The sequence below is a fragment of the Cricetulus griseus genome, chromosome 2, assembly GCF_003668045.3.
Source record: "Cricetulus griseus strain 17A/GY chromosome 2, alternate assembly CriGri-PICRH-1.0, whole genome shotgun sequence".
NCBI lineage: Eukaryota > Metazoa > Chordata > Mammalia > Rodentia > Cricetidae > Cricetulus > Cricetulus griseus.
In genome coordinates this window covers 119670621-119697044 of record NC_048595.1, presented here as the reverse complement: position 1 = coordinate 119697044, position 26424 = coordinate 119670621, and the positions used below count along the sequence as shown (strand labels likewise).

Sequence of the window (26424 nt, the reverse complement as noted above, 5' to 3'; positions counted from 1 at the left end):
GTTCATAGCACTAAGTGTCCACATGAAGAAACTAGAGAATAGTCACACTAGAAAATTAACAGCAAAACTGAAAGCTCAAACTCACACCAAAGGATTAGATGCCAGGAAATAATCAAATTGAGGGCTGAAATCAATAAAGTAGAAACAAAACAATACAAAAAATCATTGAAACAAAGAGTTGGTTCTTTGAGAAAATAAACAAGATAGACAAACCTTTTTATCCTACCTTACCAAAAGGCAGAGAGAGAGAACATGGAAATTAACAAAATAAAAAATGAACAGGGGGACATAACAGCAGACACGGGAAATCCAGAGAATCATCAGGTCATATTTGAAAACGTGTACTCCAAAAAATTGGGAAATTTAAAGGAAATGCACAATTTTCTGGATAGATATGACCAAAATTAAATCAAAAACATAAGGAATTTAAATAGACCTATAACCCCTAATGAAATAGAAGTAGTCATCAGAAGTCTCCCAAACAAAAAAGCACAGAGCCAGGTGGTTTCAGTGCAGAATTCTACCATAAATTCAAAGAAGACCTAATACCAATACTCCTCAAAGTGTCCCACACAATAGAAGCAGAAGGGACATTGCCAAACTTTACGAGGCTACAATTACCTTGGTACCCAAGCCACAGAAAGACACAACTAAGAAAGAGAACTACAAACCAATCTCCCTCATGAACATTGATGCACAAATACTCAATGAAATACTGGCAAATCAAATCCAAGAACACATGAGAAAAATCATCCATAATCAAGTAGGCTTTATCCCAGGCATGCAGGGATGGTCCAAGATATGAAAATCCATCAATATAATCCATCATATAAAAACACTGAAAAAGAAAACCACATGATCATCTCACTAGATGCTGAAAAAGCATTTGACAAAATCCAACACCCCTTCATGATAAAAGGCTTAGAGAGATCAGGGATAACAGGAACATAACAAACATGAAAAACAATGTACAGGAAACCAACATCAAACTAAATGGAGAGAAACTCAAAGCTATTCCTCTAAAATCAGTGACAAGACAAGGCTGTCCACTCTCTCCATACCTCTTCAATATTGTCATTAAGTTCTAGCTAGAGCAATAAGACAACAAAAGGAGATCAAGGGGATACAAATTGGAAATGAAATCAAACTTCAACTATTTGCAGATGATATGATAATCAACATAAGTGACCCGAGAAACTCTACCAGGGAACTCCTACAGCTGATAAACACCTTCAGCAAAGTGGCAGGATACAAGATTAACTCAAAAAAATCAGTAGCCCTACTATATACAGACGATAAATGGGCTGAGAAAGAAATCAGAGAAACATCACCCTTTACAATTGCCACAAACAACATAAAATAATTTGGGGTAACTATAACCAAACAAGTGAAAGACCTTTATAGCAAGAACGTTGAGTCTTAAAGAAATTACAGAAGATACCAGAAAATGAAAAGATTTCCCATGCTCTTGGATAGGTAGGATCAACATAGTAAAAATGGCAATCTTGCCAAAGCAATCTACAGATTTAATGCAGTTCCCATCAAAATCCCAGCACAATTCTTCACAGACCTTGAAAGAGCAATACTCAATTTTATATGGCAAAACAAAAAACCCAGGATAGCAAAAACAACCCTGTATAATAAAGGAACTTCCAGGGCTATCACCATCCCTGACTTCAAGCTCTATTATAGAGCCATAGTCCTAAAAAACGCCTTAGTATTGGCCCAAAAATAGACAGGTAAACCAATGGAATCGAATTGAAAACCCTGATATTAACCCAGGTGCTTACAAACACCTGAGTTTTTGACAAAGAAGCTAAAATTATAGAATGGAAAAAAGAAAGCATCTTCACCAGGCATTGGTGGTGCACCCCTTTAATCCCAGCACTCGGGAGGCAGAGGCAGGTGGATCTCTCTGTGTTCAAGGCCAGCCTGTTCTACAGAGTGAGTGCCAGGACAAGTTTCCAAGCCATACAGAGAAACCCTGTCTTGAAGAACCAAAAATCAAAAAACAAAAAAAAAAAAAGGAAAAACATCTTCAACAAATAGTGTTGGCATAACTGCTGGATGCTGAAATGTAGAAGATTGCAGATAGATCCATATCTATCACCATGCACAAAGTCCAAATGGATCAAAGACTTCAACATAAATCCAGCCACACTGAACTTCTTAGATGAGAAAGTTGGAGGTACCCTTGAACAAATTGATACAGGAGACCACTTCCTGAACATAACACCAGTAGCACAGACACTGCGCACAATTAATAAATGGGTCCTCCTGAAACTGAGAAGTTTCTGTAAGGCAAAGGACACAGTCAACAAGATGAAATGGCAGCCCACAGAATGGAAGATCTTCACCAACCCCATATCTGACAGAGGGCTGATTTCCAAAATATACAAAGAACTCAAGAAGCTAGTCTCCAAAATACCAAACAATCCAATTAAAAAGTGGGGTACAGAACTAAATAGAGAATTCTCAACAGAGGAATCTAAAATGGCTGAAAGACACTAAAGAAAGTGCTTAACCATCAGGGAAATGCAAATCAAAACAACTCGGAGACATCATCCTACTCCTGTCAGAATGGCTAAAATTAAAAACAAACAAACAAACAAACAAACAAACAAAAAAACCACCAATGACAGTTTATGCTGGAGAGGATGTGGAGAAAGGGGAACACTCCTCCACTGCTGGTGGGAGTGTAAACTTGTACAGCCACTTTGGAATCAGTATGGCAATTCCTCAGAATAATGGGAATCAGTCTGCCACAAGATCCAGTAATTCCTATCTTAGGAATATACCCAAACGATGCACAGTCATACAACAAGGACATCTGTTCAACTATGTTCATAGCAGCATTATTTGTAATAACCAGAACCTGGAAGCAACCTAAATGCCCCTTAGCAGAAAAAAAAAAAAAAAAAAAAAAAAAAAAAAAAAAAAAAAAAAAAAAAACAATGGAATCTTGAAATTCGCTTGCAAATGGATGGGACTAAAAGAAACCATCCTGAGTGAGGTAACCCAGTCACAAAAAGACAAACATGGTATGTACTCACTCATAAATGGATTTTAGACATAGAGCAAAGGATTACCAGCCTACAATCCATACCTCCGGAGAATCTAGAGCCAAGGAGGACCCTTAAGTGAGACATACATGGTTCCTTGGAGAAGGGGAAAGGAACAAGATCTCCTGAGCAAATTGGAAGCACCGGGAAGGGGGGGATAGGAGAGGGAGTTAGGAGAAAGAGAAGGGGAGAAGGGAGGGAAAGACATGAGGGACCAGGAAGATTGAGTGGGGGGCAAGAATAGAGGAGAGCAAGAAAAGAGCTACCTTAATAGAGGGAGCCATTATAGGTTTAAAGAGAAATCTGGCACTAGGGAAATGTCCAGTGATCTACAAGCATGGCCCCAACTAAGAATCTAAGCAATAGTGGAGAGGCTATCTAACCCTTCCCCTATAATGAAATTGATGGCTACCTTATATGCCATCCTAGAGCCTTCATCCTGTAGCTGATGGAAGCAGAAACAGAGACCCACTTCTAAGCACTGACCTGAATTCTTGGAATCCCGTTGTAGAGAGGGAGGAGTGATGAGAAAAGGGGTCAACTCACAGAAACAGCTAACCTGAACAAAGGGGAGCTCATAGACAGCTGGGAAACCAGCATAGGACGGAAACAGGCTTCCTGAACATGGGTGTCAGTTAGGAGGCCTGTGCAGTCTATGGGGCCTCTGGTAATGGAACAGTATTTATCCTAGTGTACAAATGGGCATTGGGATCCCATTCCCCATGGAAGGATATTCTCTCAGTCTAGACACATGGGGGAGGGCCTAGGCCCTGCCCTAAATGATGTGACAGACTCTTACAATCCCCATGGAAGGCCTTATCATTTCTACGGAGCAGAAGAAAGATGGGATGGAGTCAGTGGGATGCATGGGAAGGAGAGGGAACTGGGATTGATATATAAAATAAGATTGTTTCTAATTTAAATAAAAAGTATTTATTTAAAAGGTGGCAGTAATAAGTAACAGATATTAGATAGAATATTAACAATGTTAATACATGTTTCTCTTCCCTCAGTGGAAACTGTCCTGAAATTGGCATTTGTTATTTCCATAGCTATACTGAAATGCCTAATAACTGATATAATTTCATGTTTTAAAACTAGGTTACAGAGTGTGTTTCTATAATTTGCTCTTAATGTGTGAACCTCTAGTTTTTCTTTCTTTTTTTTTCCCTTTTGGTTTTCAAGGTAGGGTTTCTCTGTGTAGCCCTAGGTGTCCTGAAACTCACTCTGTAGACTAAGCTGGTCTCAAACCAGAGATCTGCCTGCCTCTGCCTCCCACATGCTGGGATTAAAGGCAAACCTCTAGTTTTTCATCAACATCAATCTTATCTGTGTCTAATCTGTTCTGAAGCTTGTTTAACATCTGTTAGTTGATGTCTTTTTTTTTATGCAAGAACAAAGAACAAATTTATTTCCCAGAATATACAGTTGGTCACCTGTTCAAAATGTCAATGACCCTGACAGGAGCATGCAGGCTCCTTTTAAGCACAGGAGAATTTCACTAACAGGTCATCTCAAAATGACCAAGCAAGCAGCAGTTACCCTAGTTTTTTTTTTTTTTTTTTTTTTTTTTGATACTCAATGCACTTTTATTGTTGTAGTAATAACAGAGGGAAGAGAGGCAGTGACTTTAACTCTCCAAGTTTATTTGAACCCTTTGTCTAAGCAAGCGTTTGGAGAGCTATAGATAAAAGCTTAATGTAAGTTCAGAGTAGAAGCCATGGAGATATCTAAGAGAGTGAAAATGCTTGCTGTGCATGTCGGCCATCTGAGTAGGGACTGAATTCTGATCTATGCCATGTTAAAAGCATGATACAGTAGGCATGTAACCCCAATATTCCTACAGCTAGACAGGGCGTGGAGACTAGAGAAGAATTGGCCAGAAAATAGAGTGCACAGCCCAGTGACAGTGATAGCTGTTGTCTTTTGTTGATATATTTGGTTACTAGGAATCAAAACAGAGCCTTGTGTGTCCTGACTAAATGTGCTATCCCTAAACTTACATCCCTAACTCTCTTTATGTTTTTAATAGGTTTTCATTAATTTGCCTATGTTGTCTTTGAACTCACAATCCTTCTGCCCCATCTTCCCAAGTAACTGAGATTACATGCATGAGCCAGTAAGCCTGGCTTAGTTATTATGTTTTAATTTCTAGAATTTCTGTTTGATACTTCTTGTGTTTTTATATAGTTCCTTTATTTTTGTCATCAAATTATTGAATATATTTAATTACCTCTTTTAGTCATGGTTACGTTAATCCTTGTATCTGAAATTCCAATATGTAAATCCCCTATGGTTCTGTGTATACTCTCTTCTTCTCTGAGGCAGGGAGGGTTTCATATAGCTCAAGCTTGTCTTGAACTCACTGTGTAGCTGGGGACCTTTCACTTCTAATTCTCCTGCCTCCACTTCCCAACAGCTAGGGTTATAAGCATATACTAACATACCCAACTCTTTTTTTTCCTATTGCTTTTTTTCAATCATAAGATCATATTTATTGATGGTGGCACATACCTTGAAGTCCAGCATTTGCAAAGCAGAGGCAAGTAATCTCTGTGAGTTTGTGACCAGCCTGGTCTACATTCTGAGTTCCAGGCCAGACAGAGCTACAAAGTAAGACCCTCTTCTCAAAACAAAAACACAAAAAGATCCTGCTTACTGTTGTATTGTTGGGTCCCATAAAGATGGCTCCACTCCATCTTGGCTCAGAGGCAGAGAGTTCAAAACTCCTTAGTAAGTCATAAGACTTAAAGGAATGGCTATAGTAGGATGTTTGAACTTGGTCTTGGGTGTCTTATCTAAATAACAACAGACTTGGTCTGGGGTGTAATTTCTCTTGACCCTCAAGGTCAGATAACAAGAAGTTAAATATAGGGTGTGGTCACCAAATCTTTGAAGAATTGAGGAAATGTCTGTTTGTTCCGGATATATAATACCATGCTCCCCTTTTTGGTTAAGGTATTTAAGAATGGTGAAAAATAAACTTGCAGTGCTCAGTATTGACTGAATATACCCTACTGATTTCATTCCTGTGTCTCTGTCTTTTCTTTTAATGTTTTTAGCTAGCCTTTTCTTTATCCACACTCCCTCCTCCCCTTTCAGGTACAAACCCTGGGCTGGTCGGCTGGCTCCGACTGCAGCCCGGAAAAGACAGCTTCCCACATTGTACCTAACAAGTTTTGACAGAAGCCTGAACATTATATGTGAAAACTTCAGCTCTGGTTCAGCCAACCACATGCTGTGTCCTACAGGCTAAATCTGGTTTGTACCTGTATTTTGGCCTGGCCTTAAGGTAAAATATGTTTACTATATTTTCAAATATAGTTGAAAGATTATTTGGTGACACTTCAACATAAAATTAAAATTTTGGTGTCCAAAAGAAATTTTACTGGAATACTGCCACACTTTCTATATATTCATCTATCATATGATCAGGAAGATGCCTGCACCTGGGATTTGGTTGACTCAGAGTTCTTTTTTTTTTTCTTTTTAAGATTTTGCTTCTTTATTATGTATACAGTCTTCTGCCCACATGCCAGCAGAGGGCGCCAGATCTCGTTCAAGGTGGTTGTGAGTCACCATGTGGTTGCCGGGAATTGAACTCAGGACCTCTGGAAGAACAGTCAGTGCTCTTACCTGCTGAGCCATCTCTCCAGCCTGACTCAGAGTTATTAAGGGGACTGTTCAATTTGTGGCTTATCTGCACCCACTAGCTGTAACTAAAAGCCTGGTACTTTTATCCAGGCTCCTGTTAGTTGATGGGCCCCATACTATATATAATTCAGGATCATAGTCTACAGCTCACTTTCCCCTTAAGATCATAGATCTTCAGCCGGGTATTGGTGGCAAATGCCCTTAATCCCAGCACTCGGGAGACAGAGGCAGGCAGATCTCTGTGAGTTCGAGGCTAGTCTGGTCTACAGAACGAGTGCCAGGATAGGCTCCAAAGCTACACAGAGAGGAACATAGATCTTCGAAAGCCTTAGTGCTTCAGTAATGCTTTTAAATAGACTAACACGTGCATGTGCTTGAGGGAGTGTGCATGTGTTGCAGCATTTCTCATCTGAGTGGGAAGAACAGTCAACAAACCAGACTGACATTGCGAACATAGAAGTTCCAATATTTGTATTTCTAGATTTTCCAATGGCTTTCCATCTTACTTTAGAGAGCTTTGTAGTGTCTTCAGTTCACAGATGAGGATTATACAGAATCCATTAGCCTTTGATGCCAAGACTGGAGTTTTCTTTTGCTTCATCCACTGTCCTTGAATATATGAACACAAGGACAGAGTCTCTTATTCCAAAACTCAATTTTCTTGTTTGTTCTCTGACATTTCATAGGTTACCCATTCCTTCCAGCCTCCAGCATAGTGCTGAGCACTGAAAACATACAAAATAATGGCAGGTTTCATAACAGAACATTGGGAGGAACTTTGCAATAGCTACTCAACCATACTATCTTGATTCTGTCTATCTAAAAAAATTATTGGTTTTGAGTAGGTTGTTAAGACACATGCCCTTGGTCTCTAAACTGCCTTCATTAACAGTATTTATTTATTTATTTATTTATTTATTTATTTATTTATTTATTGCCTCGGTGGTAGTAGCAATTAAATCCAGGCACTTGTGCATTTTAGGAACATGAGGAACCACTAAATTACACCAACAGCTCCAAGAAACTTTTTTCTTTTCTCTTTTTCTTTTTCTTTTTGAGACAAGGTAACAATGTAGCTCTGATTGGCTTTGAATTTTTGTTACATACGCATATAGGTGTTTTGTCTATGCCACACGCATGCCTGGTGCCCTAAGAGAAGAAGGCATCAGATATATCAGATCTCCTAGAACTGGACTTACAAACAGCTTGAGGTACCATGTGGATGCTAGAAAACAAACCTGGGTCCTCTGGAATTGCAGCCAGTGCTCTTAACCATTGAGCAATCTCTCCAGCCCTGTCTCCTCCCCAAAAGATTCTTTGCTTTGGTTGGTTGGTTAGTTTGGTTTGGTTTTTCAAGACGGCCCTGGAACTCAGAGATCCACCTGCCTCTGTCTCCTGAATATGATATTCTTAAATACACTAAGATATTTATTTTCATTTTATTAGGATGGAAATTGTATCCACGGCTTTTTATATCCTAGGTAATTATGCTACCACTGAGCTATAGTCCCAGCATCCCAAATGGCTATATAACATTGCAATCTACAGTGCACAATCTAGTTTTTCCTTCATTCACACACCTGTTAAAGCCCAGTGATAATGCTGTGTTCATGGCCTGCTTACTTCTTACTCCAGCAAAACAAGAAAACACTAGACTGTCAGATTTGGATGGCTTCACTTCATGGTACTTCTCTTTGAAGTCCCTTGGGTTCATCTGTAGAGCTTCACTTACCTCATCCACTGCAAGAAAATGTTAAAGCATTCAATTAAGTTTTGAATGTAATCATTTATTATATGAATCTATTTAAAACACACATCACTTACATGGTATATTGATTGATCCAGGTATTTTTCCATGCTCAAGAATTTCCCATGTTTCTCTAACATCAATTAACATAATATTTTTGGAGTTCAATAGGTTTTTTAGTTCCCTATAAGTGACATCCTTAGGGAGAGTAGAGTAAAAATGTTGGCTGCTTCCCCATATTGACTTCAAACCTATAAAAAAAAATTTTAGACAACTTTAAAGTGACATTGGTGTTAACAGCAATAAGTAGGTTATAGCTAGATGACATAACTGAGTTCACCTTTTTACTTTAATAAACTCTGGATACACATACTCTATTCCTGGTTCATGACTTGGAAGTACATAGAACTTCTCAGAGTGGGAGATGATAGCTTTGTTTTAATGAGATTGACACTGGTGCCCTAGACAGCTGTAGAGTGGCACTGATCACCCAAAAGACCAAGCCATGAATAGAACTAGGATCTTTCGTGCCTGGTCTTCTGTGTAGTGGAGTAAAGGCTAGAAGATAAATTACCAGTCAACCGTTAAGATTATGGCACTTTCATTAAAATCGTTGAAGTCTGGAGATCTACTGGGTTAACATGTCCAAACATTGCAAAGACAGCACACCGGAGTTCCATGAAGATGGAAACACTTGCACACTTGCACTTAAGATTCCTCTCAATCTCATACCATGACTTCTTCAGCATTTTTTTTTTTTCTTTTCTTTTAGACAGGGTTTCTCTGTAGCTTTGGAGCATTTCCTGGAACTAGATCTGTAAACCAGAGGCTGGCCTCAAACTCACAGAGATCCACTTGTCTCTGCCTCCCTAGCACTGGAATTAAAGGTGTGTACCACCACCATTCGGCTTGTATTCTTTATTAAATCATTGAAAATAAACTGATAAAAAGTGCTGACCTGATTTCTGTAAGCGATTTACTGACAATGGAGAAGGAATCATGGGCATCTTATTTATGTTCATTTGGTCAGAAATAAGGGAAGCTGGGACTTAGGAATCGTGTCTAAAATGGGGACAGTTTTGTTGCAAAGCCCTTGTGGTATCTTCGCTAACTGTGGTAGCTGGATCAGAATTAAATTTTAAGACTCAAATAGAGAAGTTTGGTGTGTGGTGGTAGCTCAGTAGTGAAGTGCTTGCTTATAATATGTAAGCCCGTGCTCAGTCCTGACATACCTAAGAGGAGAAAGGTGTGGTGAGCAGAGCACAGAAAAGCCCCTTCCAATCTGCACACATTCTGACCGACAAGCAGCCCGTTTTCTTGTTCTGAATGCTGACCGCTGGCCTTCTGCCACTTCTTTCAAAACCTTTTAGCTAGCAAGACCTTAGGAATGTATCAACCATTTAATAATTGTTATCCATTTCATTTGCTAATCCCACTCTTAACTCTAGTGCCAATATTAAAGAAAACTTCAACTACATTTCTCTTTGCAAATAGATAGTAACTTGTATATCATAGGGTTTCTGTTGTGATAAAATACCATGACCGAAAGTATCTTGGGGAAGAAAGGGTTTGTTTCATCTTATAGTGCATAAGTGCATCACTGAGGGAAGCCAGGGGCATGAACTCAGGGCAGGAATCTGGAGGAGGAAACTGATGCAGAGGCCATGGAGGAATGCTGCATATTATATTGTCTGGTTCTCCATGGCGTACTCAACCTGCTTCCTTATATACCCCAGGATTACCTGCCTGGGGTGGCACACCTACAGTGGATTGGCCCCTCCCACATAAATCTTTAATAAAGAATATGGCCCTGCCAGCCATGGTGTCATATGCCTTTAATTCCAGCACTTGGGGGTCACAGGCAGGTGGATCTCTGTGAGTTCGAGGCCAGCCTGGTCTACAGAGCGAGTGCCAGGATAGGCTCCAAAGCTACACAGAGAAACCCTGTCTCGAAAAAAAAAAAAGGGTGGGTGGGTGGGATATAGTGTTAAAAGTTTGTGTCAGGCCTGTAAAGCTTTGAGGTATTGATAATACCAAATATTGGCCATGGTCTGATGAAATGGATTCTTACACATTGTCATTAAGAACTCTTGAAGGAGAACTAGAGAGATGGCTCAATGGTTAAGAGCACTTGCTGCTCTCCCAGAGGATCTGGGTTTGATTCCAAGATTTGATGGTGGTTCACAACAATCTGTAACTTCAATTCTGAGGGATTCAGGACCATCGTTCCCCCTCTTCAGGCACCAGTCATGTAGGTGAGACCTGCATGTGGCCAAAATACTTGTACACATAAAATAATAAATATATATAGGGTTTTTGTTTTTGTTTTTCAAGTCAGGATTTCTCTGTGTAGCCATGGCTGTCCTGGAACTTGCTCTGTAGACCAGACTGACCTCTAACTCACAGAAATTCACCAGCCTTTGCCTCCTGAGCACTGGGATTAACAGTGTATGCTGCCACTGCCCAGCTTCAGAATTAGAGTTTTAAAAGGTTGCAATTAACCTATTCAAATAAAAGACATCAGGCTAAATTCATACATTTTCTATGTATCATGGTAAGAAACTGGAAAACGATGTAACTGCATAAATTATGTTAAGCTTGGTTCTAGTGCTATTTACCAATATGGAAAATGTGCCCACAACAAGCAACTATTGAAACTGGATCAAAGATAGTTTGTTTTTCTTGTAATCATCAGGCAGACTTTTAACTTCCTATAATTCAGCTATACTCACTTGTGAGGTAGTAGGTAATGAAGACAAGTGTCCTTGCCTTTCCATTCAGTGATCAAAACCCGAAGCAACAATGTATTTTCCTTTAGTCTCACCTTCCCCAAGTCTCTCAATGGCATGAGCCTACACTGCGCACTATTATTTGCGTCAAGCTATACGTGTTTTGTATACCATATCCTCTATTTGTAAATTGACCACTTGGCTTAGTATTGAGCCAAAGAAACATTCATCTGTTCTTACACTGAAGAAAAAAATGAGTCTTAAGTTTGGGGGAATATATATTTACATATATGTGTAATATATGAATATATATGTTTATATAGATATTGGAGTATGTATATAAAAACTTCCTGCTCAAGCCATGAGCCAAAATAAACCCTTTCTGAAATTGCCTTTGTTTGGTATTATAACACTGAGAAAACTAAGAATACATGCTGTACAGCCAGGCGTTGGTGGCGCACGCCTTTAAACCCAGCACTCGGGAGGCAGAGGCAGGCGAATCTCTGTGAGTTCGAGGCCATCCTGGTCTCCAGAGGGAGTGCCAGGATAAGCTACACAGAGAAACCCTGTCTCGGAAAAAAAAAAAAAAAAAAAAAGTGAGAATACATGCTGTTGGGTTTAAATAAAATTAATGTATATACAGTGCAATCAATAATTATTCCTGTTTTCATGAATTATACCATACTGCTCTTTCTAAAAGAAATATCTGTCCCTTCATTTCTACAGGGTACACCTACTCTCCTCTCATATCTATTTAATATTTGTCATTTCCCTTTAACAATTCTACTTCTAGGTATCCATTCTACTAAAATACTTGTTTGTGTACATAGGGTACCTTACACTATGATGATTAAATAATTTTATAATAATAAAAACCTGCATCTAAAACTTTTTATTAGTGACTGCATAGTAACTGTAGTACAACCCCACTATGGAACATATGCAGGTTTTAAAAGCTAAACAGCGCCAGGCAGTGGTGGCGCACGTCTTTAACACCAGCACCTGGGAGGCAGAGGCAGGTGGATCACTGTGAGTTCAAGACCAGCCTGGTCTACAAGAGCTAGTTCCAGGACAGCCTCCAAAGCCACAGAGAAACCCTGCCTCAGAAAACCAAAAAAAATAAATAAAAAGAAAAAAGAAAAAAACCTAAATAGCTATGTGAGTCAAAATATAGAAGTATACACACAATATACACATATAATACCAACTTTTGTCTATGGCTAACTATAGAAAAACTTAAAGAAGTCATTGTCACCCTTATCTGAAGAGTGGGATTCAAGTAGCTGAAGGAGATCTGTGGCTGTGCTGTTTTTTTGTTTTGTTTGGTTATTTTGCTTTATTTGAGTGAGAATATAACCATGTACAATTTGTGTACCTTTTAAAATACAAAAAAAAAAAAAAAAAAGGTGTGAGGCAGTGGTGGCACAGGCCTTTAATCCTAGCATTCAGAGGCAGGAGGCAGGTGGATCCCTGTGAGTTCAAGGCCAGCCTAGTCTACAAAGAGAGTTCCATGATAGATTCCAAAGCTACACAGAAAAACTGTCTTAAAAACAAACAAAACAATACACAAAGGCACTTTTCTTTGGCACTTCATTCAAGATCTGAGGCTCTTTCAATTCAGCCACTGGATTGGGCTGTGTACTTGTTATTTGTCTCCCTCTCACACATAAACATATAAAGGTGAACTCCTTATGGAGCTGTATCCCCTGTGGTAGGCCTGGCAGATTTGGTTGTCTAGTATTGCTACAAAGAGGTGAAAGAGAACAATTTGCACAGAAAGCCCCTTCTTCAGTAACAAAAGATGTTAAGAAAGGAGCAAGGGAGAATAGCTTTCTGGGCCCATAGAGCAGTTTCTGTGAAAGAAAATAGACCTTAAGGAAGGGGCAATATTTAAAATAAAATAATAATAGTAATAATAAAAAGAGGAGTGGAGGGTGCAGGGGAGGAACTGAAGCCTGGACTGAACTTTAGACCCAGCTAGGTCAACAGCAACTCTCTCTGCTCCTGCTCCCAAATTTGCAAAATTAATGGGAGAGGAAGTACTTTCTTAATTCTAACTGTATATGGGGGAGGGGGTTGGAAGTGGTGGTGGATTCTGGTTATAAAGAGATGAGCTTTGTCCTCTGGTGGGTCACAATGTAAGTTAAAAGGTTAAATTTGCAAAATTAATGGGAGAGGAAGTACTTTCTTAATTCTAACTGTATATGGGGGAGGGGGTTGGAAGTGGTGGTGGATTCTGGTTATAAAGAGATGAGCTTTGTCCCCTGGTGGGTCACAATGTAAGTTAAAAGGTTAAATTTGCAAAATTAATGGGAGAGGAAGTACTTTCTTAATTCTAACTGTATATGGGGGGAGGGGGTTGGAAGTGGTGGTGGATTCCGGTTATAAAGAGATGAGCTTTGTCCTCTGGTGGGTCACAATGTAAGTTAAAAGGTTGGGTTTGTAATTAAGCCGCTCCGGAGCCTTCCTGCCAGCTCCACTGAGTGGTGGATTGACCTTCATCACTCAAACTTGCACAATTCATTCTCATTATAAATAACCCTGGTGCCATGTTTACTCCATCGCTCAGTTCATCAGCGCATCTCCAGGCTGGGAAAGCATGGGATCCAGAGGATAAAAAGGAGCAAAAACTGCACGTGGGCACTGCATACCTGCGTGCCAAGACGTGGGGAGCTTCGCTTATATTAACAACTGTAAGTCTAAAAAAAGAAAGAGCACGCTCAATGTCATTCCCTCCCTGGCACCCGAAATCGGGTGGTTTTGTTCCTCGGGAATCAAACTCACCTCCAAGAGCAGCCTCTACCGATCCTAGTGCCGCCCTGTGTGAGGCCCCAAGCACCCGCCTGGCCAGCATCACTGTGGGCTCTCCGGACCCGGGTGCCGTCGACCACTTCCTCCTCCTCCTCCCCGGCTTCTCACCATGGGCGCTGTCCAGGCTCTTGAGCGCCCCGCAGTAAACGCTGGTAGAACGGGGTACTGCCACGCAGTTAATATTTTACTTTAGGCATGTCTTTGGAAGATTACCTTAATTAGGTTAACTGATATAGGAATACCCAGCCCGCTGTGAGTGGCACCGATCCCTAGGCAGGGGGCCCTGAGCTGTTTTAAACTAGGGGAATGGAAGGACTGAAGAGATCAGTGAGCAAAAGACAACTCAATGCCTTTTTCTGACTTTGCAGACACACACACACACACACAAACACTTGGCGCTCACTCTCACACACATACAAAAAAATAAACATTTCACTATTTAAAAGTGGCAACATCAAGCTGTACACTAGCAAGCGAGCGTGTACGTGTTCATTTCTCTCTGCTCTTGACTGTATGTATTGTTAGAAATAAGTACAGGGTCCCAAAGAAAGAGACCACCATTCCAACCTTACTCTTGATAAAGAGGTGTGCTGGGAAAGCTGAACACACAGGAAGGGCACTTGGTTTTTATTCAAACTTCGGTGGTGACTGCCTTTTCCCGTTGACTGGGGTCTGATGTCACAGTCTTAACGGAAACGAATTGGTGAATAGAAAATGAAGGAGAACGGAAACACTGCTCTAGGCCATCAAATTCCTGGAGTGCAGTAGTGGACCTTTGTGTAAACAAAGGTTTTACTGGGTGCTGATGGGAATTAAAACATTTTAATAAAGTCTGACAAGGGTAGGGGAAGGGGAGAGTAAAAAGATTTGAATTCCATGTCCTAAACACAAATTTCATAGTATTTGTTATGATAAAGCACAAGGGGAACCTTTGTGGATTCCTTGGCAGGTGAGAATGACAAACATGTCAGGCAGACAGAGCTTAAGTGAGAAATTTTATTAGAAAGGGAAGGGGGAGCCGGGCGTTGTGGCGCACGCCTTTAATCCCAGCACTCTGGGAGGCAGAGGAAGCGGATCTCTGTGAGTTCGAGGCCAGTCTGGTCTCCAGAGCTAGTTCCAGGACAGCCTCCAAAGCTACACAGAGAAACCCTGTCTCGAAAAACCAAAGAAAGAAAGAAAGAAAGAAGAGAGAGAGAGAGAGAGAGAGAGAGAGAGAGAGAGAGAGAGAGAGAGAGAAGGAAGGAAGGAAGGAAGGAAGGAAGGAAGGAAGGAAGGAAGGAAGGAAGGAATCAAACTAGCCGCGGTGTGTGAAAAGGATCCCACCCACATCCCCAGCCCCACCCCCACCCCTGTCCCAAACTGCCAAGCATGTCTCCTGGGAAAACAAGGGGGCTTGTGATCTGAGGAAGGGGGGAGGGTTGAGCAGCAACTGAGGGAGGGTAGAGGCTAGTATTGACCTTCACAAGTTAATGGGCACCACAGTCATATGTTAATTGAAGAGCCACTTGTTCCTCATGCCAGAGATGAGAATGACTTCTTTTTTAGCAAGCAGGAACTTTCTCAATGCCCCCCCATGTAAATTTAGACTTAAATATGATTATTTATTTATTATTGGGGTGGGGTTTCCTCTTGTACCTCTGGCTGTCCTGGAACTCACACTGTAAACCAGGCTGGCTTCGAACTCATAGAGTTCTGCCTTCTTCTGTCTCCCAAGTGCTGGGATTAAAGGCCTAGGCCACCACCACCCAGCTTAAAATATGATACTTTAAAAAGGACCTATTTCTTCTTTGAAAATAGTGTCTTAGTAGGTTCTCACCCCTTCACCTACCACCTCAGGTTCCCCCTTTGTAAATGCATGGCCCTAGTTTCTTTCCCTCCTTCATGTCTGTTGTTCTTTTGTTTAAGTTTAAAAATTAGAAAGGCGTGAGACAGAGATGAAACACGAACCGCAAAGAGTATATTAACCAATTTATTACAGGATGGGAGAGAGAGAGCGTTAGAGGGAGAGACAAAGAGAAGGTAAGAGTAAGAGATAGGAAGGTAAGAGAGAGAGAGATTGTAAGAGTAAGAGGAAGGGAGCAAAGAGAGGAAGGGCCGACCATGTGGAGGTGCTCAAGTAAAAGGGGGAGGTCGAGCATGTGTACTTACACAGTCCTGTAATGAGTGATAGTAGCCATGACATGGCCATGCAATGCAGGGCCCTTTGAGCTGCCTAAGTAACTGCCTGAATTCCTCATGTCCCACCCATTGTCAGGGTGCGAGGTCAGCATACCAGTTCCAACAATTTCACATGTGTCCTTTGTACTCCACTTCCTCTATTCCTCAGAACCCATCTTTACCCTCTCTTGGTCTCTTTTAGTGTTTTAGGCTCTGCCTACATTTACACCCATTTATGTATATATGGACTTTCATACATTACAGGCTGAGCTTTGCAAATGAAAGTGAAGTCTTTTCAAGTTTGAGTGTCCCTGATTAATGTTATACTTTCCAGATGCATATTTTTCTGTAAATTTATAATTTATTTTCCTTTATAGCTGAATACAATTCCATTGTGTGTAGGAACCACATTTTTATTATATATTCGTCTGTTGATGGGCAGCGAAGCTAGTTCCATTTCCTTGTTATCACATATACACCAGCAGTACACATGGAGGTACAGGTATCTACCTCTGTAGTAAGGTATTCAGACTTTGGATAGATGCTAAGGAGTGACATAACTGGGTCACATGATAGTTCTAATTGTAATTTTTCAAGGAACCATCATACTGATTTTCATACACACTAGTTTGCATCCCTACCAGCCATATTTACCAGAATTTGTTGTCAGATTTCTTGATTACATCCACTGTGTCTGGGGTGAGGCATCCCTACTTATGGAAATGCAAATTAAAAGGTCTTTAACAAGTTTGTTTATTTTTCTACCAGCATACTGATAATTTTGCGGAGTATACAATCCATTCTTACTTTATCATAACTGTTTCCTCAGAATTTAAACCTATGGTTCTAATGTGTAATTGCATAGTTGTTTTTGCAGATATGTAAAAAAAAAAAAAAAAAAAAAGGACCTATCCCTGTTGCAATTTCGGATGCAAATATTTTAGATTTGCTCTTTTGCCTGTCTTTTTCACAGTCTATTTCAAATTCAACATTAACGTACTAAACTTTATTCATACAGATAATTTTGACTTTGAAATTACATCACAACACAACTGTTCTTACTGATGCAATGTTTTCTTTTCATCCTGAGAGAAAATCTAAAAGATAATTGTGCGTCCCCATATCTATCACTTAACCAGCGTATTTGTATTCCACTGTATTTTTGCAATGCATGGCTCCTATAAAAACAATGTAAACGAATAGCTAGCTCCTTGAACAAGTTTCCCCATAGAGATGCATTAGAATTTTTAAGGTAAGCGTCAGCTTTGGGCGCTTAACTACAATCTTTTAACTTCTAACCCAGCACCTTCTCCATTAGGTCACAACTTGTCCTTTGTGAAAGGCTGAGACTACCAGGACCCATCAACCAGTGCTTGCAACAAAATGGTTTCAAACCAACTATTTTTACTCAAAAGCAAAGGTGTACATCTCTGTAACAGATGATCGGACTCTGATGAATTACAGGTGTGATGTATTGTCTAGTTCGGAAGTGAGAACCGCATGAAAAAATAAACTTCATATACAGTAAACTCCAGAAGGGTGATGAGACAAGAGAGGCCATCCCAAAAGGTGCCCAGCAAGAGGGGCAAGCCAGAAAGACCCGAGCAGCTCACCCAAGCTTGAACCCAGGCCCTGTGGCTAGCATTGCAACAGCTGGCTGCAGGGAGTTACCCCCTATTACACCCGCTGGCTCTACTTCGGTTTGCTGGACCTCAAGGCTGACGAAAGGGCAGCTGGGATTGGAGCCTGGACTCAAAACTCCTGACCCCAGGCTACCCAGAATATCAGGCCCCGCCCTCACCGCGCCCAGAAGCCAGACCTCGCCCCACCCAGGAGCCAGGCCCCACCCTCTCCCCACCTAGAACGCCAGGTCCCTCCCCACCCAGGACGCCAGACCTCGCCCCCCAGTCTGCCCAGAACACCAGACTTCGCCCCACCCAGGACGCCAGACCCCGCCTTCTCCGGGTGCCTGCTGCGCAGGCGCAGAAGCTCCTGTGTGTGGAAGCTGCGGCCCAGCGGGCGGGGTGAGTCGGGGCCCAGGCTTTGGGGTCATTGCAGCCCTTGTGTCCTCACTGTGTCTACGCTGGGGCGGCGAGGCCTCTTAGGTGGACCAGCCGAGGAGGAGAGGTTTCCCGCGTGCCCTCGCGTCCACATGCACAGGGACACCGGGCTGCCACACAGCCGCGTCCTGGAAGCTGTGGCAAGAGCCGGGGCCAGGGAGGGAGCCAGGCCGGGTCCAGTCTTCTCGGTGACCCGGGACCTCTCGTCCCCTCGCTGTCTCAACCTTGCAGCGCTTTCCACTCTGCCAGCTTGGGGTGCGTCAGTGGCCTGAGGGAGAGAGCCTAACCACGGCTTTCTGGCAACACTTGAGTATTAGGTTAGGGGTAGATGCTACCTGAGTCCACTCCCGGACTTATGCAAGTCACTTTACCTCCATCCAGTTTCAAGTGTCAAATGAGGAAGATGATAGTGATGATCATGACGTATCTCGGAGTAGTTGGAAGAAGGTTCTTTAGTGATTTGAGCCCGGGTATCTAAAAGGAAGATATTTATGTCTCCTCATGCTGGAGAATAGCAGCCCAAGACGTAAAAGAACAGTATTTGGACATGGAATGCTTGTAGCCAGTTGAAAAGCAAAAAATATTAAATATGCTAGCTGTACAACCTGTGTTAGAGAAAATGCAGGTGACTAAGTAATGTTTAAGCTGGTGGCTCGGCAGTTAAAGGCTTTAGCTCATTCTCCAGGACCCACGTGGTGAAAGAGATCCTCAGGAATGCAAAGCTAAGCGCATAAACACGTGCACATCCTAACCCACCAAATACGTGAATAAATAGGTTTTTGTTGTTGTTGTTTTTACAGCTGTAACATTTGATGTTTAGAAAACCTCATGGGTATTGGGGGGGAGGGTAGCTAGAATATATTTGTGGTGAAGAGTTAACAATCAGGCCTGAGGCTTCTGTGTTTTGTCGGGTCTGCCTGCAACCTTGCCCCAGTTTGGCAATGAGCTCAGGAGAACCCATTAGAGACTTGGAGCATACACTGCTTGTTCTTGTGAGCATGCCTGCCCACTGCAGAGGGAGAGAGCTTATGGAAGTTATGGAAAAGTGCCCCTGTACCTTCTAACCAGGTTGTATGTTCATTCAAATGTTCTGTCCATGAGTACAACCTACAACCGTGTGCTGACTCCTCAGTGCCAGGAGAGTCTTGGAGTTCCAGACACAGTTTTGATAATGGAAAGTTAGTGGATGCAGGATTGTAAATGTAGAGTTAGAAAGAGCCTCATTAGAAAGATGGCCTCATTGTGGGGAGATAGGAGAGTTGAAGGTTAAGGAGATTGAAAAGGGTTTGAAGAAATGGCTGAGTATAAAATGCACAGAAGTTGTCCAGAGAGAGGTGTGGAGGATAAGGGTAGGCCCAGGATGCTTTCTTTCTTTCTTTCTTTCTTTCTTTCTTCTTTTTTCTTTCTTTCTATCTGTTATGCATACAGTGTTCTGTCTGATCCACCACGTGGTTGCTGGAAATTGAACTCAGGACCTCTGGAAGAGAAATCAGTGCTCTTAACCTCTGAGCCATCTCTCCAGCCCCCAGGATGCTTTCTTTTAAGACTTTCTGAATACATGAGAAAGTGACTGCTTTGTGTTCATCTAAAATTGACTTCTGCTAAATGGGTGATGTAGTGTTTGTTTACTTACCCGAAGTTAAATATGATCATCTTCTTTTCTTTAGTCAGGCAGGGCTTTAAGAACCAGCTCTGTATTGGAAGCTTTCCTTCTTACCTCATTGTGTTGTAGGTATAATGAAGGAACCGGCTTCCCTTTTGACAGCCATTATGGCCGAACATGTGCTTCTATGACCTTGAACTAGACACTAGAAAGTCAGATGCCTGTCTCGTGACAGGGAGCCAATCAGAGGTTAGCTGGTGGCGCTATGCTTTACGACCCTGGGTGTGCTTTACGCACAGCAATGACGTAGAGAGCATAGCAACCACCCTGGGAGGGCCTATGAGCCATAACAACCAGTTGACCAATCAACACAGGGCAAGCCCTCCAAGCCTGGAGGCACACCAATCGTGAGCCTGTGCGTACCCCTAGACACTCCCCTTACGCTGCCCTATAAAGATCTATGCGCAGCAGCTTCAAGCCGTCTTTTCTAGCCATCCACCATGGCTGGTGGGTGAAAGACCCGAGCTAACATGGGGTTAGCTCGTTAAATTACAATAAAGCCTCGTGCAGTTTGCAGCGAATCCGCCTGGTGATTGGGGTGACCGCGAACGTGGCCTGGGACCCCGGATACTTGAGTTTTCGGGGGTCTAACATAGAAACATTTGCTGAGGTGTGTTAGCAAGGACACCTACATATACTATTCCTCGCACATACTATTTATTTATTTATTTATTTGTTTTTTTGAGGCAGGGTTTCTCTATGTAGCTTTGGAGCCTATCCTGGCACTCACTCTGGAGATCGCACATACTTTTTAAAAAATTCATATGGGAAAGCAGAATTAAAAATGAAGAACTGTAACAGATGAAGTACAAATAATGATTGAATCTTCATCCATCTATATTCTATAGAATATACTTGAGTCAGATAAGGAAATTAGACTATGTTAGGATAAAAGATATTAGGAAAACTTTTCCTAGATATGATAGTGATGCCATGTAGGAAAATTTCTTATTTTTTAAAGTAATTTATTTATCTTTATTTTATATGCATTGATGTTTTTCCAGCATGCATGTCTGTGTGAGGATCTCAGACCTCCTGGAACTAGAGTTACAGGCAGCTGTGAGCTGCCATGTTAATTGAACTCGGGTCCTCTGGAAGAACAGCCAGTGCTCTTAACCACTGAGTTACCTCTCCAACCCTCCTTATTTTATTTTTTTTAAAGCACTATGCTCACACACACACACACACGTGCTCTTAACCTCTGAGCTATCTCTCCAGCCCCCAGGATACTTTCTTTTAAGACTTTCTGAATACATGAGAAAATGACGGTTTTTTGTTCATCTAAAACACGTGTGTGTGTGTGTGTGTGTGTGTGTGTGTGTGTGTGTGTGTGTGTGTGTTTATGGAAGTTTCTGTTCTGTCATTTAGTCCCAAATAAACACACAGAGGCTTATATTCATTATAAACTGTTTGGCTTATGGCTCAGGCTTCTTATTGGCTAGCTTTCTCTTAGTCATTAGCTCATTTCTATTAACCCATGTATCTCCACGTGGTCATGGTTTGGTGCCAGCTTGGTCCACAGAGTTGATTTCTAGGACAGCCAAAGCTACACAGGGAAACCTTTGCCTTGGAAAAACAAAACAGCAACAACAAAAAAAATTGTATGTTTTTATGCTGATATTTAGATAAAACAAGTATAGTAAAATGGTAAAACATACATAATCTAGACACTGCATGAGTACTCACTATATGATTCTTTTAACTTTTGTAGATTTAAAAAAAGATTCATAATCAGAACTTGGAGAGAAAATATGGCAACTTAAAAGTAGGAATTAATTTTTCTGTCAATAGTCCACTAGGTAGTAGAGCGATTAGGGTTCCTGACTCTTATGTTTATAGTTTCTCTGCTCCAGTGTGAGTTCCAGCTACCACTGTCAGCATAGATGACAGGGTGAGGAAACCCATTATAAGAAGCAGCACTTATTTCCTTGATGAAAATTTTCCCTCTGAGATATCATGCATGCAGGGATGCTGTGGGGAGGGGACAAAAAAAAATTACTGTCCACAGAGTGGCTTAACTGCAAACGTTAGTTAGTACTGAAGGCTGGCAAATCCAAGCTGAAGGTGCTGACAGATCTTGTCTATCCTTGCTACAAGCAAGGGTAAGGTAGACCCCAATTTAAAAAAGACCTATTTGTCTTGGATTTCTTGTTTCCTCACATAAATGCATGGTTCACTCTTTCACCTAATTCTTGTTAGGGTTCAACTTCAGGTACTGTCATAGTGTGGATTAGATTTAAGTAGAGGGATTTTGAGACACTTGGGGAGTAAGAACAGTCTATAACAGTGTAGCTGAAATGTATCATTTATGTATTGACCTTTGAGTGTGTGTGTGTGTTGGTCCTGGGGTTAGGACCCAGGGTTTCATTCATGTTCTTTCACCGAGTTGTAATCTCAATCCTGTGTATTGGTTTAAAGGTTTGTTTACCTGATTTGTATCCCTTATTTTTCTTCTGTTGATTTATATATCAATTGAGTTTGGATATGCATTAAATACATAAAAGTTTAATTTTGAAGATTAAAATATTGTTATTTTTCTTTGAACTTTTCAGTAGATAACAGATGCGGGTGAAGGATCCATCAAAAGATTTACCTGAGAAAGGCAAAAGAAATAAAAGACCCTTGCTACCTCATGACGAAGATTCTTCAGATGACATTGCTGGTAAATTGTGGTATCTGGCATCTCAGAGAGTGAGGGCGGTGGGGGCGGGGATAAAGGAGGAATAACAGATGCTTTTCAGTCACTAAATTCAGTACTATATTTTCACTATTTTCTGCATAAATCTGAGAACTAGTTGGTCTAGTTCCCCCTCAAAACCATTGTTAGCGTCTGTATTGGGATTTTGTTTTAAGTTATTAAAACTTAAAATTATTAAATTAAAATTGTCACATTGTTTTTTGTCTTTCCTCATGGCTCATTAAAATTAAGAGGTCGATAGATGGTAAAACTTTTTGTTTTGTTAACTGTAGGACTTGCTTGGCCCATCCTCCCCTTCCCCTCACTACTGTCCTCCCCTCCCCCATTTCTTCTTCCACCTTCTTTCTCCTTTTCCTTTCATTTCTATAGTGATATGGTTGAAACAGGGTTACATTCCTAGTTCCCCAGGGCTTGCATGTGTTAGCTGAGCATTCTACCACCAAGCCACATGCCCAGCCCACAGAGCTGTCTTCCTTCCTCTTTTCTTCCTTCCTTCCTTCCTTCCTTCCACCACCCCGCTAGGACTTGCATTTCTTTCTTTTTTCTTTTGATTTTTCAAGAAAGGGTTTCTCTGTACAGCCCTAACTGTCCTGGAAGTCGCTCTGTAGACTAGGCTGGCCTCAAACTCACCAAGATCATCTTGCCTCTGCCTCTACCTCCTTCTCCGAGTGCTGGGATTAAAGGTGTGTGCCATGGCCACCTGGCCCATCCACTGATTTCTAAGGTTACCAGTGATTTCAGTTTTAGAAGTCTGAATGGCAGCATCAGAATATTTACGTCATCTTGGTCAGAACCCATCCTATGGATTATGGAGAAGATATATAGGATAGAATGACTTTTCACTTCAGAATTTTAAATTATAAAATTCATACAGACTAATGTATGTAAGCTCTTTCTTTCTTTAATGACATGGTCCTTGCTATCTGAATATACATCAGAATTACTTTTTTTTTTTTGAACCATGGTCTCTAACCCCGGCTAGCCCTCAAACTCACTGTGTAGCTGAGGCTAAGTCAGATGCTCCTACCATCTGGGTGTTTGGATGGATTGTAGGCTTGTGCCATTATACTGTGTTATAGGGTAGTGGGGCTAAAGCTGGGGTTTTGTGCATGCCAGGCAAACATTCAACTGAGATACAACCCCAGGCTCCCAGAACCAATCCTTTCATGTCTGGTTTTTTTTTTTGTTGTTGTTGTTGTTGTTGGTTTTTCCAGACAGGGTTTCTCTGTGGCTTTAGAGGCTGACCTGGAACTAGCTCTTGTAGACCAGGCTGGTCTCGAACTCACAGAGATCCTCCTGCCTCTGCCTTCCGAGTGCTGGGACTAAAGGTGTGCGCCACCACTGCCCGGCTTCATGTCTGTTTTTATGGTTTGCCCTTGATGTGGAATTAAGAATTTTAATGTTTTATATGTTTCATTGTAAATACCTAGTGAGGAATGACATTCATGTCTGAATAGTTAATGTACAGCTAGCTGCACAACTAACCTATCTAGTTAATTAGTAGACAGTTGTGGATTTGTAAATGTAATTTTGATGTGGATGTCTGAGGTAGAGAAATTAAAGTGTTCAGGTATTTGAGGACAATGTAAGTATTACCTGGGCCCTTGGGAGGAGAATATAATATTTGAAGATGTTTTATTTGTGCTTAGTTTTAGCCATTTGTCTCCATATATAATGGAAACTTTTATAAGTAATGTTTAGGGACTAGGCAAAACATTTTTAGTATGTGGGAATATTCAAGAAGAATTCTGAAGCTGGGCAGTGGTGGTGTACACTTTTAATTCCAATACTCGGGAAGCAGAGGCAGGTGGATATCTGAGTTCAAGGCCAGCCTGGTCTACAGAGTAAGTTTCCAGGACAGCCAGGGATATACAGAGAAACTCTGTCTCTGAAAAAAAAAAAAAGAACTGCTTCCTGTAAATTATGCCACTTTATCCTAACAATGATGAACATAGCAAAATGAATGTATGTGAAAAGATTTATGTATCTTTTTTATTTTATCTTATTTAGCCCAGGGCCTGGTGCTGTATGCTAAGCACAACTATCTGTGAGCTACTCTCCTGGTCTAAATATGTGTTTTCCTGCTATTTCTTGTAGAACTGGAGAGTAACCATATGGATACCTCTTTAAAATAATTTTTATTTATAGTGTGTGTCACACATATTTACTTCCATGTGTCAGTGAATGTCATAGTGAATGGTAGTGAATGGTGCCAGTGGAGGTCAGAAAAAAGTTCTGTGTTCCTTAAGAACTGGAATTACAGGATACGGTGAGCTTTTTAATGTGGGTGCTGAACTCCAGTCCTGTGAAAGAAAAGAGCAGGAACTGCTTAGTGAACAGAAAAGACATTCAAAGTGATTGATACATTGTATCTGTTTGGGAAATAGTCTTTTAAAAATCTTTTTTGTTTCCCAGAGAGGGTCTTATTATGTATCTCTGGCTATCCTGAAACTCACAATGTAGGACAGGCTGGCCTCCAATTCACAAGAGATCTGCCTTTAGAGTGCTGGGATTAAAGGCTTGTACCATTAAACCTGGCTTAGTAAATATTAATTAATCTTGTTTGTATTTCTAGTTCAGGACCAATTTAGATTAACATGAAGATATAAAGAGATATATAGAGATCTCTTTTAACCTTCACTTGTCCTTACCTGATGTTAACATCTGGCATTGCTATAATACAATATCAAAATTGATGGAACCATCCTTAACTTATTGAGATATCACATTTTGTATGTGTGTTGGAGTGTGTGTGTGCACTTGCAGTTTTATTATGTGTGTGGTTTTGTATATGTCAGTGAGCCATGCTTATCACCATCCTGTGTGCTACCTATTTGTATCCATACCCCTGTCCTCACCCATAGCTCCTAGAAACCACTAATCTCTTCTGTAATTACTTCATTTCTAGAATGTTTTGTGTATGCATTGGTGCAATTATGTATCTTTATGAGTTACTTTGTTGATCCACCTACCTCTGCCTCCTGAGTGCTGGAATTAAAGACATGTGCCACCACCGCCCGGCTGAATTTGTGCTTTTTATTTAGTATCATTTTAATGATGCAGACTTTTGCTGACTGCCCTGGTTTGCTTTCTGGGCCTTGACAGACATTATGACCAGAAGCAACTTGAGGAGGCAAGGGCTTATTTCAGCTTATGGTTTCTAATTTGTCATGAAGAAAGTCAGAGCAGGAACATGGAAGAAGGAACTAAAGCAGAGGCCATGGGGGAACACTATATGCTGGCTTGTTTCCTGTGGCTAGCTAAGCCTGCTTTCTTATACAACCCAGGAACACCTGCCCAGAGATGGCACTGCCTATGTGTGCTGGACCTTCTCTCATCAATCATTAACCAAAAAAACTGCCTACAGACAGACTTGCCTACAGGCAGTCTGATGGAGACAGTTTCTCAATTGAGGTTCTATCCAGATGACTCCAGCTTGTATCAAGTTAATAAACTAACCAGCATTCTTGCTAATGGTAATGTTTTTGCCTAGCAGAGAAAATGTTTTCATTTTGCCCTGTATTATCCAGTAGGTTTAACATGCCAGCACGTCAGTCATGCTGTCAGTGTGAATCATGTGAAGAAGGCAGTAGCTGAGAACCTGTGGTCAGTTTGTTCAGAGTGTTTGAAAGAGAGAAGATTCTGTGATGGACAGCCGGTACTTCCTTCTGATGTTTGGTTGTGCCTCAAGTGTGGTTTTCAGGTAAGAAAGGTGTCATTTATATGTATGTCTTCAATTTTTATCTTTAAAATGCCTACTATGAGTTGGACTTCTGGTAATATAGGCCTTAAAATAGATTCATCTCATGTTTAGATTGCTGTGCCAAGATAGACTTAGGAATG

At 41.1% G+C, this 26424-nt stretch overlaps 2 protein-coding genes across 5 annotated transcripts in view; one reads left to right on the top strand and one right to left on the bottom strand.

Annotated features, from left to right (window-relative positions):
• Positions 1–7156: 7156 nt before the first annotated feature.
• Positions 7157–14133, bottom strand: Tstd3 (thiosulfate sulfurtransferase like domain containing 3). Of its 2 annotated transcripts, none has more exons than XM_027403463.2 (4): positions 13977–14133; positions 8541–8714; positions 8297–8456; positions 7157–7441 (listed from the first exon to the last, which is right to left on the bottom strand). In XM_027403463.2, the coding sequence occupies exons 1-4, from the start codon at positions 14044–14046 to the stop codon at positions 7369–7371; spliced, it is 477 nt and encodes a 158-aa protein (XP_027259264.1). In that variant the 5' UTR covers positions 14047–14133; the 3' UTR covers positions 7157–7368. The 2 variants fall into 2 exon arrangements, with proteins under 2 accessions (XP_027259264.1, XP_027259265.1); XM_027403464.2 differs by having other exon boundaries at positions 7157–7325.
• A 3913-nt stretch (positions 14134–18046) lies between these two features.
• The window catches only part of Usp45 (ubiquitin specific peptidase 45), a 72766-nt gene continuing 64388 nt past the window's right edge, over positions 18047–26424 (top strand). Inside the window, exons 1-3 of one of the 3 annotated variants that reach the window (XM_027403458.2) lie at positions 18047–18184; positions 22439–22545; positions 26112–26284. In XM_027403458.2, the coding sequence (XP_027259259.1) occupies positions 22446–22545; positions 26112–26284 (273 nt within the window). In that variant the 5' untranslated portion in view covers positions 18047–18184; positions 22439–22445. Of the gene's footprint in view, positions 18185–22435; positions 22546–26111; positions 26285–26424 lie in introns of all 3 variants that reach the window. The other 2 variants (XM_027403459.2, XM_027403457.2) reach the window with 2 other exon arrangements.

What these genes read in the sequence shown, in the direction of transcription:
- Tstd3 (XM_027403463.2), bottom strand. Translation starts at nt 14,046, where the DNA reads ATGCTGGCCAGGCGGGTGCTTGGGGCCTCACACAGGGCGGCACTAGGA. An exon ending in TGGATCAATCAATATACCAT is followed by an intron (nt 8,457 to 8,540) that starts GTAAGTGATGTG and finishes ATTTTCTTGCAG; the next exon opens with TGGATGAGGTAAGTGAAGCT. An exon ending in TTATCACTGGGCTTTAACAG is followed by an intron (nt 7,442 to 8,296) that starts GTGTGTGAATGA and finishes GTATGTTTTCAG; the next exon opens with TGCTCAGCACTATGCTGGAG.